Source organism: Delphinus delphis, chromosome 6, assembly GCF_949987515.2.
Source record: "Delphinus delphis chromosome 6, mDelDel1.2, whole genome shotgun sequence".
Taxonomy (NCBI): domain Eukaryota; kingdom Metazoa; phylum Chordata; class Mammalia; order Artiodactyla; family Delphinidae; genus Delphinus; species Delphinus delphis.
The window spans coordinates 31,615,175-31,632,505 of NC_082688.1; the positions used below are offsets into that span (position 1 = coordinate 31,615,175).

The 17,331-nt window shown below is 39.4% G+C and overlaps 1 protein-coding gene across 1 annotated transcript in view; it reads left to right on the top strand.

Moving 5' to 3' along the window:
* Positions 1-1,065: 1,065 nt before the first annotated feature.
* TEX10 (testis expressed 10) overlaps positions 1,066-17,331 on the top strand; it is a 55,776-nt gene continuing 39,510 nt past the window's right edge. The window contains exons 1-5 of the mRNA XM_060014431.1: positions 1,066-1,227; positions 4,536-4,724; positions 6,199-6,911; positions 7,304-7,547; positions 12,367-12,479. Of these exons, the coding sequence (XP_059870414.1) occupies positions 4,545-4,724; positions 6,199-6,911; positions 7,304-7,547; positions 12,367-12,479 (1,250 nt within the window). The 5' untranslated portion in view covers positions 1,066-1,227; positions 4,536-4,544. The remainder of the gene's footprint in view (positions 1,228-4,535; positions 4,725-6,198; positions 6,912-7,303; positions 7,548-12,366; positions 12,480-17,331) is intronic.

Sequence of the window (17,331 nt, forward strand, 5' to 3'; positions counted from 1 at the left end):
CGATGCAGGGGACACGGGTTCGTGCCCCGGTCCGGGAAGATCCTACATGCCGTGGAGCGGCTGGGCCCGTGAGCCATGGCCGTTGAGCCTGCGCGTCCAGAGCCTGTGCTCTGCAACGGGAGAGGCCACAACAGTGAGAGGCCCACATACCGCAAAAAAACAAAAACAAAAACAAAAAACGGGCAGATTGTGGTAGTATGGCTGTATTGCCAGGGTGCCTGGGACTGCCTCTTTGTCTCTGATCATAGAATATGCATGATCTTAGTCCCAGTGCTTGGGTCTCTCCCCACCTCAGACATCCTTGTTCTGAATCCCTACCCAGCAAACTGAGGCTCATTCCTTGTCAGCTTTACTGAGCCTTATAATCTGGTAAACTACAGAAACAAATTTGAATCAAGTTCTAAAATCCATACCTGGGGCTCTTCCCTCCATGCCACCTGCCAGTCTTTGACAAGGCTATCTTCCAAGGACGCATTCTCTTTGCTTTCTCATCCCTTTCTAGGCATTTAAATTTCTCTCTAGCTTCCCTGGGCCCACCTGACTTCAGTAGCAGGAGCCTCAGTGCTGAGAAATTGAAATATTAGGGAAAATCCTCACCTAAGACTTTCTGGCTCCAGCTACTAGGTGTATTTTGCCCTCTGTCGTCAACTAGTTCTTAATTGCTCCATCCAGGTTAAAGTTCCCAGGAATTCTAAGGTCCTTGCAGTCCTAAACTTTTCTCTTTCTCAATTCAGTTCAATTTATACTCTTCTTTGAATGTCTCCAGGTCTGAATAACAGTGGTCTAGCGAGGAGAGAAAAGGCATGCTCCCAACTATCTGTAACCAGGGCGACAACCCCCAGAAACGCATGCAGCCCGGGAAGCTCAGGGCTGGACCTGGATCCAAGCTTTGTCCTTGGACCGGGCGCTCTCCTCTCTTGGCTTCCCGGAGCGCAGGGGGCTTCCGGCGCCGGCCCCCTCCTCCGGGGGCCGGGCCTACCGCTCCCGCTCCCGCCTCCCCGGCTGCGCGCGGCTGCGGGCCGCGGTCACGTGAGCGCGGCGCGGCGGGGGAGGGGCCCTGGTTTCCGGGCGGCGGAAGGAGACGCGGCCGCGTGAAGACGAGGAGATTTGAAAACACGCTCCGGGACCGAGAGCCTGAGGCCGGTGGCGCACGCCGTCGCCCCGTGGGCTCCTTCTCGGACGCTCTCTCCACCTGCCTCCGTGTCCCGGTCCCGGCCGGGCCCTCAGGTGAGCTGCCGCCGCCGGTCTGGCCGGGCCTTCTCCGGGGCGCGGGACGGCGAGCGGAACGGCTCGTGGGGCCGTCGCCCCCCGGTCCGCGGCCCAGGCGGGCAGGGCCGGCTGGGGCCAGTCTGCGCCCCTGCAGAGCCGGGCCTCGGTGCGGAGAGGGGCTGTGCGGGTGCGGGGCGCCCCGCGGGCTTTTGAAGCGCCTCAAGTGACTGGGCGGGGCGGGTTCGCGCGGTTTCGGGTCTAGGAGACTTTTAGGCCGGGGTACGTTGATTGGGCCCCGCTTCCCCGACTGTGGTCCTGACCGCCGTCTCCGGAAGGAGCAGGAAAGATAGTTTCTTAAAACCGCGGGGTGTTCACTTCTGGGTTGCGGGACCAAAGTCTGGGGGTGGGGATGCGCAACCGTCTCCTAATCGGCCCTCTCGCTGCCCTGGTGTGGGCGGTTAAGCGCTCTGTATGAAGCCGGTTCCGTCCATCGGTCCTCTCGAGTCGCCCCAGTCTGTGGTATTTGTTTTTTGGGAAGTCCGGTGCCTCCGATTGGCCCCCTAGGTAGAGTTTGGAGGAACTCGTGAGCGTAAAGGGTTGGAGAGGAAAGTACCAAAGGCCGAGTACAGTGTGCTTTCTTGATTCTTTTTTTGGCAGGGGAAAGAAGTTGGAAATCAGGGGAAGGTAATGAGGCGGCAGACAAACTAGCTGGGATTCGGTTCGGTCGAAATCCTGATAGGCTAGAATCTCTCTTGTGTTGAAATTAGAAGGCCTGCAGCTGGAGTTTATGAAATTCAGGTTTAAAGCTTTTGAGGCTCACCTGGTTCAGTGATGTGAGAGCTCAGCCTCTGAGGCTGGACCTCCTACCTTCTTATTCGATACCAGCTACTATAAAAGTGGCTTAGTCGGACTGTTTGATTTGCTGTACTAAGAAAAATCTTTATTTTAAGCGAAAATAGAACTTTTAGTTCCTAATATAAAGATGTTCCCTGTGTACCATGAAAATAATCCTACTAGCTTGAAAAGTTACAAAGGGGCGATAAGCCCACTTTTCCTAACGAAAACGGTAGAGTGATTAATAAGCCCACTTTTCCTAACGGAGAACGGTCGAGTGATTAATACAAAGTGGTGGGTAATATGGCATAAGCTTGACAGTAGACTGTATGTTGGACACTGATTAGATAGTTAGTGGCTAAAGATAGCACAGAGAATTGGGGGGTGGAGGGTTAATTCATCGATTTTTCTGAATGTCTTGTTCCATTTATTTTCATCTCTGGTACTAGCTAGTAATAAAATTGTAGGGAAAACTGGCAAAATGTGCTTGCTTAATTAACAGAGACCAGGTGAGTATTAGGGCCTTAGTTTTCACTTACTCATTTTTTAGACTAGAATAACTAGAGGTGTGGGTGGGATGAAAATTTAGCATTGGGATAAATAAGGCAAGCCATTTTGCCACTTTTTTCCAATCCTCACCTGAGTTCCAGTATATATAACATAAAGTTGGTTTTGCAGAGTTCAGTCTTGTTTATGAATTCCTCTTCAACTCCTTAATAAGGGACTGACAAACCTTTCTGAGCTATGTCTTTAAAATGGTTTTAGTACCACCTTCTTCACATGGTCTTGTGAGAATTGAAAGCTATTGGTGCATCTAATATTATGCTTGGTATTTACCGGTCCTGAGACTAAGAAAATATACATGTTTGTGCTTATAGCATATCTGTAAGTGTGCCAGGCACAGTTCAGAGTGTTTTGCAGATACGAGCTCATTTGCTCCTCATTCATCCTACCTCATAACAACTGTATGAGATAAGCATTATTATTATTATAGATAAAAACTGAGGCACGGTGGTTAACTATGGCTAGAAGGTGGGAGAGTCTGGCTAAGAACCTAGTCACTCTGAGTCTTGAATCTGCTCTTAACCTGTGTAGCCAAACCCTAGATCATGGGGCTCTGATGTAGTAAAACCTTGCAATCATGTGAATTTGGATATAATGTCATAGGTGATTGGCTTCTGGATTCCTAGAATTTGAGCTGTCTGGTCTTACACCAGCCATTTTATTAATCGCACAATAATGCAAGCCTTCATTTTAGTCAAATTTTTTGGACTCCCATGTGTAGCATTGTAACTTAAAAAAAAATAGCTAGGGATAGGATAATTATGACAGATCAGGAGAAGTTTTATTTCCAGAGATACCTACTGCAGTGGGTGTATAGTATGCAAGGCAGAATTCAGTATTTTTGTAGTGTGTGGAAAAGGCTTCAAAAAGTGCTGAGCTAGCTCCAGGTATAGGAGGCTCTTTTTTAGATAGAGGTTAGTTTGTGGAAAAATAAAGCTGGAGAGGAAGTTAGGAAGGACCGAATATGTCAAGACAAGCTGAAATCTCCTGAGCTTTGGTCAGATCTGTGTTTAGAAAGAGCCCCCTGGTGATTCTCTACCAAATGGACCATGGGGTAGACACTAGAGACAAGACAAGAATTCTGGCGGGGGAACTGTTAACAGTCTTGGCTAGAGATAAAGGACTTAAGAAGGGGCCTGGGAATGGGTAGGAGGCACAGATCAAAGATTTTTTGTGTAATTGGGATGATTTGGATGTAAGTTCAAAGAATGTGGTGAAGAGGGGGAAGTGCAGGATGACGGGGTTATACCTGAGTTATTTATTATAATAGTGGCCTAGCTGGTCTTTGTTCCTTATTCCTCTGTTACACTGTATTTCCTTTTATAAGGATTTTTCTCCTGCATTTTTGTTTACTGTTTATATCTAGTCTGAACTTTTCCTGGTGTTCACAGTGCTGGTACTTTTCATTTTTGCCTATACCAGGCTTATCCCTACTCCTGATCCATACTCTGTTTTCCTTGCTCATGAAATGCTCATTAACTGTCCTTGATGCATATCTGAATCTTACCCATTTTCAAGCACCCAGCTTAGGTTCATGAAACTTCCTAACTATTACAGGCTGCATTAAATAATAACATTGGTTTTCAGACTTTGTTTTGCTAGGGTTTCTTGGGGGCTTCTGGGGGCCAGGAGCTTCTCCGCACGTGCAAGGTGTATCTATAGCAACTCTGTGCTGCCTCCCCCTCATCCTATGGGCACAAAAAATTTTTCAGAAGTTTTTTTTTTTAATTGAAGTATATATATATTAATTGAAGTATACAAAAGTTTTCTATTTAGCACATTGCCCAACCAAAGGTCCTGTTTAGGACATTGCTTGACAAAAAGTTCCATGGCCAAAATACCTTGACTAAACTGCCTTTTTTTTTTTTTTACTTCATAAAGGTGATTTATCTTTGTTGATTGTTTTTAAATTAATTCTTTTATCATAGCACTCAAGAATGACTAAAAAAAGAAAACGCCAAGATGATTTTCAAAAAGTAAAACTAAAAGTTGGTAAAAAGAAGCCCAGGTTAGAAAATGCTACAGTTACAAACTTTAAAACGAAGACTATACATCTGCCTGACCAACTCAAAGAGGATGGAACACTTCCAACAAACAACAGAAAACTTAACATTAAGGTAAATCGTAAATATTATTTTGATAAAGTAGGTTTTTCCTTGAAATCATCTAGAATGTTATATTTTTGTGAAAAGTTGTTTTAACTCAGGGTTTATTGCTGGCTAAAGGTTGGAGTTTATCTGTTACCCAGATCTGATGTTGCCACTGAACCTTTCCCACTTCCTCCAGAAAGACTTGCTCAGCTAAAGTCAAAGTGATTTCTCCCTTGTATATTTATTTGATGATTTAATATGTCATCTGGAAATAATTTCTGTATTTCACTTTTTCATGCATCAAGTTTTTGATGTGACAGTTTTTTAGCTGTTTTTATAGCACATTAAGATAGGATCCTGTCTTATCCATTTTTGAACCCTTATAGTATGCAGTTTATTCCAGATTCATAGTGAATGTGTGAAGTTAATTGAAATTTGAGCAGTGGTTTTGCTTAAAAATTTAAGTTTTATTGAAATGTAATTTACACATAATAAAATTTATCATTTTAGAGTGGACAATTCAGTGGTTTTTAATGTATTTACATTGTTATGCTACTATCACAATAATCTAATTTCAGAACATTTTTGTCACTTCAGAAAGAAACCTTACACCTATTAGAAGTCACTCTCCATTCCTTCCCCTCACTAGACAGACACTGATCTATCTGTAAAGATTTGCTTATTCTAGACAATTCATATAAATGGAATCATATGAAATGTGGTCTGTTATTACTGGTCTTTCACTTAGCATGTTTTTGAGGTTCATCCATGTTGTAGCACGTATCAGAACAGTACTTCATTCCTTTGTATTGTCAAATAGTATTCCACTGCAGGGTTATGTCATATTTTTTCACTCATCAGTTGATGGGCATTTGGTTGTTCCCACTTTTTTTTTTTTTTGTTCCCACTTTTTGACACTTATGAATAATGCTGTTATGAACATTTGTGAACAAATCTTTGTGAAGATATACATTTTCTAGTTTTGCTTTTTAATCTCTGAAGGTTAAATAACGTCAAAAGGTATTTGAAGTTATTGTTTCTTTACAGATTATATAAATTATTCCACAAATAAAATTGCCAAGTGTTGTACTCTGAATAAAATACACAGACACTCTGAAAGACCACTTAAAATAGGTAGAATATAGGTATAAATACATATTTGGTATATAGTAGGTCTTTAAGTGGTGGTAATGGTTGCTGTCATTTTAAATGATAGTGTGCCTATTCCTGTGTAGTTTCAAAAAGAAAATTCTGACTGAAAGTTATGTTATGCTTTTATTCAGCTAAAGCTATGCTAAGATAAAACTTTCTGATCTTAACAAAAGCTTCATTTTTCTAAAAGTAACATTTAGAAATACTTACCAAAGCAATCTCCAACCCCCCACCCCCACTGGAGTGTCAGTTTATTAGCATAGTTTTAGTTAGCATGCTTATTTGAAAATGATATAATGTGTATGTATATGTATATGCCTAAAGCTTGTGTTTTTATTTTTATTTATAGGATTTGCTGTCACAGATGCATCACTACAACGCTGGGGTTAAACAAAGTGCTCTTCTTGGACTTAAAGACCTTTTGTCTCAATACCCATTTATAATTGATGCACACCTTTCAAACATATTAAGTGAAGTGACTGCTGTGTTTACAGATAAAGATGCTAATGTACGATTAGCAGCAGTTCAACTTCTTCAATTCCTGGCCCCCAAAATACGAGCTGAACAAATTTCTCCATTTTTTCCTTTGGTAAGTGCCCATCTCTCTAGTGCCATGACTCACATTACTGAAGGAATTCAGGAGGACTCTTTAAAAGTTTTGGACATTCTGCTGGAACAGTACCCAGCTCTAATTACTGGCCGTAGCAGTATATTGCTTAAGAATTTTGTAGAACTTATTTCTCATCAGCAGCTGTCCAAAGGACTGGTAAATAGAGACAGATCCCAGTCCTGGATGCTTTCTGTAAATCCTAATCGGAGACTCACTTCTCAGCAGTGGAGGCTGAAAGTCTTAGTGAGACTCAGTAAATTCCTTCAGGCCTTGGCAGATGGATCCAGTAGGGTGAGAGAAAGTGAAGGACTTCAGGAACAAAAAGAAAATCCCCATGCCACTAGCAACTCCATTTTTATCAACTGGAAGGAACATGCCAACGACCAGCAACACATCCAGGTTTATGAAAATGGGGGTTCACAGCCAAATGTCAGTTCACAGTTCAGGCTACGGTAAGAAGGATTTCAGTTATGTCCACACTCAGTTTTCCTATATTGAATTATAACTGCTGACCGTTGATGGCTAATGGTGGGAAGACATGCAGTTGTCTTCTGTAGTTTCATATAGTTACTCATAATTTGATTTTATTTACTGATGGGAGGAGTCATTTCAAAGTTTATTAATTTACTCATTTGTAGCAAAGCCTAATGAAAAGTAAAAAATTATGGTCTTTTGGCTTTGTCATCTTAGAATTCTGCTTTTCTTCCTAGTGTTGATCAATGTAATTATCAATTCATGGTGCTTCATTTTGCTGGTACTTTATATTTTAAGGTTTAAATTAAGCAAGGAATAATATTTTTTAATTAAATTAAAAAATTTTTTTATTCTTACCTTTCCTTGTTAGGTACCTGGTTGGAGGACTAGGCAGTGTGGATGAAGGCCTGTCATCTACTGAAAACCTGAAAGGATTTATTGAGATAATAATTCCATTGCTAATTGAGTGCTGGATTGAAGCTGTGCCTCCACAACTAGCTGCTTCTGTTGGAAATGGTATAGAACGAGAATCTCTGCAGATTATGCAGCAAGTTCTTAACATTATTTCCCTTCTGTGGAAACTCTCTAAACAACAGGATGAGACCCATAAATTGGTGAGAACTAATAGGTTCTTTATTTTCTGAGTAATGCCTTTTATCATGACAAATTAGAAATCAGCATATTACTATTAATTGGTTATGCATTTTCCAAAAAATTCCCAGGGTTTAACTGTAAACTTATGTCTTACATTTGCTCAAAACTACAAATTAAAACAGTTTTGTGAGTTTATTATCTGTATGTTTAAATTTTTAAGCGAAATGCATAACAGTGTGCTTGATTTCATTTGTTTTTATTAGCTGTAATTCACAATAGAGTTACAATGTATTGTTTATGGCAGATTGATTATGTAGGAACATTCTAGTTTCTGGAGACCTCTTACAGGATTTAAAAAGTGGCTTATTAAGTAGTCTCTTCCAGTTTGTGCTATGTTACCAAGAAATTGACCAAATGGCAAGAAATGGACCAAACTGAAGATCTCATAATCAACCCAGAGAAGTTTTTAAACTACTACATTTTAGGGAAGAAGCTACACACAGATTTGCTTAGTGTATGCTTTTTTGTTTTCTCTTGATAAAGGATGTAAGATCTGAACACATTTCTTAAAGTTACCTTTACTGTAGGTAAGCTGTAGTTGTAGATATGGTGTGAGTGAAGTTAACCTAAGTAGTTCCAAGTCATAGGACAGTTTCTTGCTAGAAAGCTGATAGCAAAGACATGTTTCTTGATGAGTAAATTTACCTCCTATTTGGGGAGAATTGAGTGTTGGTGGCTTTTTTAAAGTGTTATGTTGTAGTGAATATAATATATAGTGCATGGAGCAAGTAAGGAAGAACAAGCTCTAAGATTAATTGGTGCTGGATTAATGTGGTTAATCTTAAAAAGGGTAGCTGCAGGAACAATACTAAAGCTTGGAGCATCCGTTTTACAGAAGAATTTCTGCAAGGACTTGACACGGCAGGTGTGAATCCTTGAAGTTGCCTACATACGTCCAAAACTGGCAAGGCAGTTTTTTAGTTTTATTTAGCTCTTTTCATTTCATTCAAGCTCACGAGTTAGTAAGACACATAAAATAAGACTGGGGTAAATTATAATAGTATTTCATAATCTTGAAGAGCGTTACAGAATCGTACTAAGGTGTGTGTTTCTTTTAATAGCTTACTGTATCGCTATTAACCCATTACCCATCATTCTTTAGGGATGTTTTATGAATTGCTTTCTCAAATAGGATGGCATTTTGTTGATTATAATTTTGAGCCTGTTTTATGATTTATTGTATAAATTGGCAAGAAAATGATCATGATTGGGGTATTGTATATGATTTTATGAAAGTGAAGCTTGTTCTCCTTTATGGCAATTAATTTGTGATTCTAGGCTAGTCACAGTAATAATGCATGCAGCTTCTTAGAAAATATATACATTATTTGGAGTCTTGAATGGCTGTATTTTCATTTGAAAGGCTAAGATAAGAAGTAAAACTAATGATATTCAGTGTGATCTTAAGTACTAGGCTTTTTTTCATTTTCGGAAAGCTGAAAAATAAAATTCCAGGCATTTTGGTGTTTGTTTTTTCCTGGGCACTGGTTAGTGTTTATTATTGCTTTAGTAATAGTATTTGTAATTAGAATGGTAGCACTAAATGCAAATTCATTAATTGTGCTAGTTTTGGATCATCTGCTGTCATTCAGATGATACTGACAAAGGATCTAAACACTGCCTTAATTTTATGGATGTTTAAAGTAGCTATATTCAGAGCTATTCTGTGGTATTATGACTGTATTTATTAGCAGTCCATTAACATAGGATACTAAGTTCAGAAGACTGGTTTGCCTAGACTGTTGAAGGTTATATAGAATACTGAATTGGGATACTGTATAAAATTGAAATAAACTGAGGTGGTTAATTCAAATAGGAATAGCATTTAAAAGCATCCACAGGTAGAATTTGCTAATTTACCCTGGCAAATTTGTTATTTTCGAACTATAATAACTAGATAAGGTAAGACCTATTATCTTAGAGTCAAAGTATAAGTATGTATATTAGTTATATCAGGTGACATTAAAATGCACATTAGTTTATTTTTTGTTACCATTCCCACTGTTAGTTCCTCTCTCTCATTCACCTTCAGTTATAGCTTAATAGTTAAGGTATTGGGTGACCTGTAACAGCTCAGACTTTAGGAGGAATGAAATGGCATTCCTAGATCTTAAATTCTAATTATGTACCACAGGCTGAATTGTAGCTCTTTTCTCTCAGAAAATGTGTAGGTTTTCTGTTGATAAGTTGGCGTCTGTATTAGGTGCAACCTTAGGGTCACTGACCACTTACTTTTAGGTTTTGCTAAATGCATGTAGTGTGTTCGTATTTTGCTGCAAAGTTGAGGAATTTCATTTTTATCCAAGTAGTAGTATTTTAAACCTTTTTAGGAATCTGAAATCTTTCATCTTTGCTTTGAAAACAAATCTCAAGTTACATTAAATCTTATTTGCAGTGGTTGAGTACTCAGATCCTTACTGAGGTTGCTTATTTCTGATATACTGTGTGTATCCTTAATATATAGCTAGTTTTAAAAATGAAATACAATTTAACATTAACTTTTTAATTAACTTTGGTTTTTGGAGTCCTGTATTAATAGCTTCAGGTCAGTATTATAATTTTACACTATAGAAATTTTGTTGTGTCTTAGCTTTGTATTTTTTTTTTTTTTTTTTCTTCGGTATGCGGGCCTCTCACTGTTGTGGCCTCTCCCGTTGCGGAGCACAGGCTCCGGACGCGCAGGCTCAGCTGCCATGGCTTACGGGCCCAGCCGCTCTGCAGCATGTGGGATCTTCCTGGACCGGGGCACGAACCCATGTCCCTTGCATCGGCAAGTGGACTCTCAACCACTGCGCCACCAGGGAAGCCCCTTAGCTTTGTATTTTAATGCTTGCTACTTTTTGCCCAAATGTTTCATTATTGTCTTTTTACCATGAAAATTAGAATTTGTGAAGAAAAGTTAGATGCAATCATGCGTCAAAGATTTATTGAGCATGTATAAATGTGGGTCTTTAAATTAATTAAAATTCAGTTCCTCAGTAAACACTAGCCACATTTCAGGTGCTCAATAGCTTCAGGTGGCAGTGGCTACTGTACTGGACAGCATAGATATAGAACAACTCCATCATTGCAGAAAGGTCTTTTGAATAGCACTGCTCTGCAGTGTGCCAGGTTCTGTTCTAGGCTCTGGGAATACAGAGATGAACATGACTGACAAGGTGAGTACTTAGCTCTTGGTGGGGTTGATGGATGGTAAACAAATAGATGATGTTGTTACTAGGAATAAAGATGAAAGTGGGGTAAAGGGAGAACGTATGATGGAACAGTGGGGGGGGGAGCTGTTTTAAATAGGAGGTCAGGAAATGCTTTCTTGATATTTAAATGTCACTGAATGAAGTGCAGGACCAAGTTTTGTGAAGACCTGTCGGAAGGACCTTCTAGGCACAGGGAACAGCAAGTGAAAATCCCTGAAGTGAGAACAAATTTGACATATTTGAGGAATGGCAGGAAGTCCTGTGCAAGTGAGGTACTTGAAAAATGGTAGATGATGAGGGAGAAAAAGTGACAGTAGCCAGATCATATGGTACCTTGGATTTTAACCTGAGTGTGGTGAAAAGACATTGGAGGGTTTGAGCAGAGGAGTGGCATGATCTAAATTATGTTTATTTGTAAATTTGACATACTAAAGTTAAATAAAACACTAATGAACTCCCATGTGCTCACTATCCAGCTCTAGCAAAACTGGAGGCTAAACGCAGACCATTGATCCCATGGATGACTAGTCGTGTCCTACATACACACCTATTTCCTTTATCCTTCCCTATATTATTTTGAAGTGTGATTTATGTTTTAAAAGATCACCCTGGCTGCTATGTAGATTATTGTGTTTAGGGGGAGCAAGACGAAAAGAAAGGAGACCATTGGGAGGCTGTTACAGTAATCTAGGTAAGAGGTAATGGTGGCTTGGAGTAGAATGGTAGCTAGTGGTTGAAGTGATGAGAAACAGCTGGATTCTGATAAAGCCAACAGAACAGATGGTGTGCATAGTGAAGAAAAGAGGAGCAAGGGTGATCCCTATGTTATTGTTCAAATGACAGTGTGACTACCTGTGAGGAGAGTTCAGTTTATTCATTTTAAATTTAAGATGCCTGTTAGAAGTCCAAGACAAGTTGTCAAGTACACATTTTTAGGTTGGGGAGAAGAGAAGAATCCAGTGAAGGTAACTAAGGAGATGTAGGGTGACTAGCTATTTTAGCACCTCAAATCCCACAAGCCAAGCAGCCCCTCAGTCCCTGGCAAAATGGAATGATTGGTTCTGTGGATAGCAGGAAATAAGAGTGTTGTAATCTGAAATTAAGACAGTGTTTCAAGTAGGAGAAAATGATACATTGACGAATACTGCTGAGGAATTTTAGAGAAGTGCCTTGCTTTCTGAAAGTGTTAAATACCTTTAATGGGCAACAGAATTGCTAGGGAATGGAGTTACAGTTAAGTGGAACACTAGGTTGAAGATTTTCTTGTATATTTTGTAAATATTGTATTAGTTCAGATTCAGAATTTTCTTAAATCTTACTTCCTCCCTTTTTTCTCCTTTTTAAACAGATAAAATGCAAGTAAAAATAATTAAATAAAAGCACCAAAAAGATGAAAATTGGATGGCCTAACAGTTTATTCTGACTTTAAGATTTATTTACATATTGTATCGTTAGCAGAAGGTGTATTATAATGGTAAATTTATAGTTGAATATTGACAAGTTGTTAGATTTCTGCTTAAAGTCTTATTTGTCATTTTAAGTTATTGTTTCTTATAGATTTTCTAATCTTTGCTTATTTTACTAGGAGTCATGGCTTCGAAAGAATTATCTTACTGATTTCAGACACCATTTCATGAGTAATTTTCCATATGCCTTAAAAGAAATAACCAAGCACAGAAGGAAAGAGACAAACAAAAGGTACTGCCATTCTTTTTCACTGGTTAACGTAAAATTATCAGAACATAATTAGCTTTAAACTGGAACTTTCTATACTGTGAGGTGTTTTTAATCTAGATTTTATCAAATAGAGATAAAAACAGTAGTATGGCTGATCTTGAACAAGTCACTTTAAGCCCTGGGACTTCCAATTTTACTTACTTTTATTTTTTTAATCTTTAAAGTGAATGTTTTGTGCTAAATGAGTGTCAGGTATCAAATTGTGCAGATATGAATTTAATAAAATTTGCCAAGGTGGGTGGTTTATTTGTGAGAGGCACTGTGTAATTATTGAATCTTTAGGTGAGAGAGTATCTTAAAGGTCATTAGTTCATTTGTACATGAGGAAACTGGTAATGAAACTAATATCAGTATCCAGAAGGAAGAGGGATGATTGGAGAAGAATATATCTCTTTTCTAAAAAAAATTTATGGATTAGAAGATGGAGTTTAAAAAAAAATGTAAGCCTGGAAGTTATTTAAAATGTTTACCTCAAGTGAGAGCAGATAAATGTAAAAACAAATTGTCTAATAAAATTTGACAAGCAGGGCTTCCCTGGTGGCGCAGTGGTGAAGGATCTGCGTGCCAATGCAGGGGACAGGGGTTTGAGCCCTGCTCTGGGAAGGTCCCACATGCCACAGAGCAACTAAGCCCGTGCGCCACAACCACTGAGCCTGCGCTCTAGAGCCTGCGAGCCGCAACTACTGAAGCGCGCGCACCTAGAGCCCATGCTCTGCAACAAGAGAAGCCACTGTAATAAAAAGCCCGCGCACCGCAATGAAGAGTAGCTCCTGCTCGCTGCACCTAGAGAAAGCCTGCGCACAGCAACGAAGAGCCAACACAGCCAAAAATAAGTAAGATAAAGAAATTAAAAAAAAAATTTACAGGTTTTTTTAAAAAAAAAATTGACAAACAGATACAAGCTAGAACACAAAAGGTGCAGTTCCCCACCATGAGCAAACACTTGAAGGGATCTTGAAGTCTGTCAGAAGGTTCTTAAATTTATCAAAAGAAAGAAACTATGTGGAGAATCAGGCTCATGGAGCAGAGTTCAGAGGATATGCTCAGAAGTGATAAGTCTAGAGATAAGTCTATTGTAGGCAGATGAACTTTTCATTCATTCACTAATTATTTTGGTTGCAAAGTATTATGACAGATAATCAGATGTCTTAAGGTATACTCCTTGTTCTCTTAAGTGATTTCATAAATTGCTAAAATCGGTACAAAGTCTTAAAATTGATAAAAGAGTGTGTCATGGTCTAGTCAGAAGATGGAAATCACACCAGTGATTTTAACAGAGAATTTAATACAAACAGTTTTTTTTTTTTGCGGTATGCGGGCCTCTCACTGTTGTGGCCTCTCCCGTTGCGGAGCACAGGCTCCGGATGCACAGGCTCCGCGGCATGTGGGATCTTCCCGGACCGGGGCACGAACCCGTGTCCCCTGCATCCGCAGGCGGACTCTCAACCACTGCGCCACCAGGGAAGCCCTACAAACAGTTTTTAACTAGGTATTAAAGAAGTGGAAAGACGAAAGGGAACAGTAAGGTATTGTGGAGGTAGCGCCTACAGGAAGCGGCTACTGCCTCTAGATTGGGAGAACAAAGAGAAGAGGGGAAGAAGTTTGGAGGAAAGCCTGTCTGGAGCCAAAGCTCAGACCTCTAGGAAGGGGTTGGTGCTAATGTCTTTGAGATCACAAGAGCGGCCCTGTGGGGCAGGGGTCCAGGATTTGGCAACAGGGGTTCTGGCTGGCTGGTGCTGGTGTTTCTAGGGGCATGATGATGCTGGTTCTGTGTGAGAAAAACCACAAAGTGGAACCAACTGTGGCTACTAGAATGAACTGCTGCTGGCTTCTAGAAGAGTTGTTGGGTTGCACTGGTGGCAAAGGGAAGCAAAAGTAGGACTAGGAAGCAAACAGAAAGGAAAGTGTCCCATTTTCCTCTTACAGCTTTCCAGTCTCTAGTACTCCCTTATTGGCAGAGCCTAACAAGAAGCCAGCTGTAAAGGAAAAAATGTGGCTCAGTTCCAGGATCACAAAGCAGAGTGTAGAAGGGTGGTTTTGAAGCTGAGAAACAATAGCTCAGTAACTTGCAGGAGAATAAGTGAATTTACATATTTAACACAAGGCGTATGTAAGTGTCATTAGAACTTTACAATTAAGTGCTGTAGGAATTCATAGGAAGAAACATCCTTGTTAGGATAAACAGACAAAGCTGTGTTAGAGGGTAGTATTTGAGCATGGATCTGATTTTAGCAGGCAGAAGTGAAGCAAGGGAGGAGAGATTACACTAACTGGAGGAGATAGCATATGAGAAAGCTGTAGGGTTAGGTAATGAACATGGGACCGATCTGGGTCAAATCTGGTTTCTGCTCTTGACTAGCCTTGATGCTGAAAGTCATTTCTTGTCTCTGAACTTCCTTTATCTTTCATCCTTGATCCTTTTGGCATTGAAGACTATTGGTTGGATCAAAACCACATTTTAGGAATATTAATTTAGAGTTTCTGGAGTTGGAGGGGACAGAGAATCAAATAGGGAGATACTTTCTTGAGCAAGTAGGTTGTTAGGGTTTGTTTCCTCCAGTTACAATTTTCTTACTAAAGCAAAAGTTTTTAATCAGGTGTGTGGATAAGCTTTAGAATATCCTTGAACTCTTGAATTGTGTGTGTGTATATTTTGTCCAGTAAGAGGTTTCAGATATAATTTTCATCAAAATGAGATTGAATAATGGTTAGAATGTTTGGAATTTGGTAGACCATTAAATGTAAGTAAATTATTCAAGAGTATATTGGTATACTGTCATTATTCACTTTACTGGACACTTAAAATGTTTAAGGCAGTTACTATACCAGGTGCTGAGCATTTAGTGGAAAAGGAGATAGGTAGGCCAGTTCTCATGGAGTACAGTCTAGTGAGGGAGACTTTATTTCTATGCTTCTTTTCAGTGACTGTGATAAGATCAGTGAAAAAGAATGTAGGGTAATATAAGAGTATATGATAAGAAGCTGGTCTTTCATGGGGGGCGGGGGGGGGGAAAGAGTCCTAGGGAACGCTGTCCTGATGAAGTGGTTTGTGCCAAGATATAAAAGGTGAAAAAAGGGTATGAAGAGGCTGAGGTGGTGAAATTGTGGAATTTTTAACAAAAGTGAATTGGCAGTATAATTTATTCTTCGTAAATTTCCCCAGTGATTTGTTTTTAGGGAGCACAGGCTGCTACTGTATTGAGTTGGCCAAAATACTTCCATAAGGTAGTGCATTGAATATTTGGCAGATAGCCTGTGGAGGGCAACATGAGTTAAAGTTAGGGGAGCCAACAATGGTCTAGGCCAGTGGTCTTCATACTTACTCATGTACTCCCAGTTAATATTTGACATGATGTCTAAATTTTTTAAATCTTAGGTTGAAATGCAGCGTTACAAAGGATGTTGTTTATTATTATTGTGGTAAAATATATATAACGTAAAATTTAGCATTTTAACCATTTTTAATTGTATAGTTGAGTGGCATTAAATACATTCCCATTGTTGTACAACCACCACCACCATCCATCTCCAGAACTTTTTCATGTTCCCAAACTGAAACTCAGTACACGTTAAGCAGTAACTCCCCATGCTCCCCTTCCCCCAGCTCCTGGGAATCACTCTTCTACTTTTTTGCTTCTATTAATTTGACTTTTTTAGGTGCCTCATATCAGTAGAAGCATACAATATTGTTTTGTGTCTGGCTTAATTTCTCTTACCATGATATCTCAAGGTTTATTCATGTTGTAGCACTACTAGCATTTCATTCCTTTTTTTTTTTAAATGGAGTTTATTTTTTAGAGCAGTTTTAGATTCATAGTAAAATTGAACAGAAAGAATAAAGTTCTCATATACTGTACTACTCCTGCCCCCACAGTTGCATAGCCTCCCTCATTGTTGGCGTCCCACCCCACAGTTACATATGTGTTGTAATCTATGAACCTGTGTTGACACATTAACACTCAAAGTCCATAGTTTATGTTAGGGTTCACTATTGGTATTGTACATGCTGTGAGTTTTGACAAATGTGTAATGACACGTACCTGCCATTATAGTATCATACATGATATTTTCACTGTCCTAAAAATCCTCTGTGCTTTGCCTATTCATCCTACCTTCCCCCATGTTTTTTTCATGGTTTGATAGCTCATTTCTTTTTAGTGCTAAATAATATTCCGTTATATGGATGTGTTTATCCATTCACTTATTGAAGAACCTCTTGGTTGCTTCCACGTTTTCATTACTTTTTAAGGCTAAATCATCTTCCATTGTATGTATATATCATATATTATCTATTCATCTGTCAATGGACATGTGGGTGGTTTCTACCTTTTGGCTGTTGTGAATTATGCTGCTATGAATATTGGTCTCCAAATAGCTGTTCCAATCCCTGCTTTCAGTTCTTTTGTGTGTATCAAAGGTTATAACTTTGGCGTTACTGAAAATAGTGACATTTTTAAAATTCATTGTAGTTGAGTGGTCTTTAAGAAAGCTTTCTTCTTGTACTCATCCTTTATTAATTTATACGGTGATTATTCTAATCAGGTAATTCGCATATGTGCTGGGAACAGATAACAGCTAAGTCTTGCCTTTGCCTTATGAATCAGCTTGTGAGAGGGAAAAGTTCACTGCTGACTAGAGTAGCCTAATAGTTGGGAAGATTTTTCCAGTGTGCTGGGAAAATAAATTTATTTTTTCAATGGGATTGCTTTGATTTAGCAAGTTGAGATTAACTAAGTGGTGGTTGGGTGGTTGGGATCTATTGCAAAGTGTATTGGGAGAGGCTGATTTTCTCTTTATGGTAGTGATAGAAAGT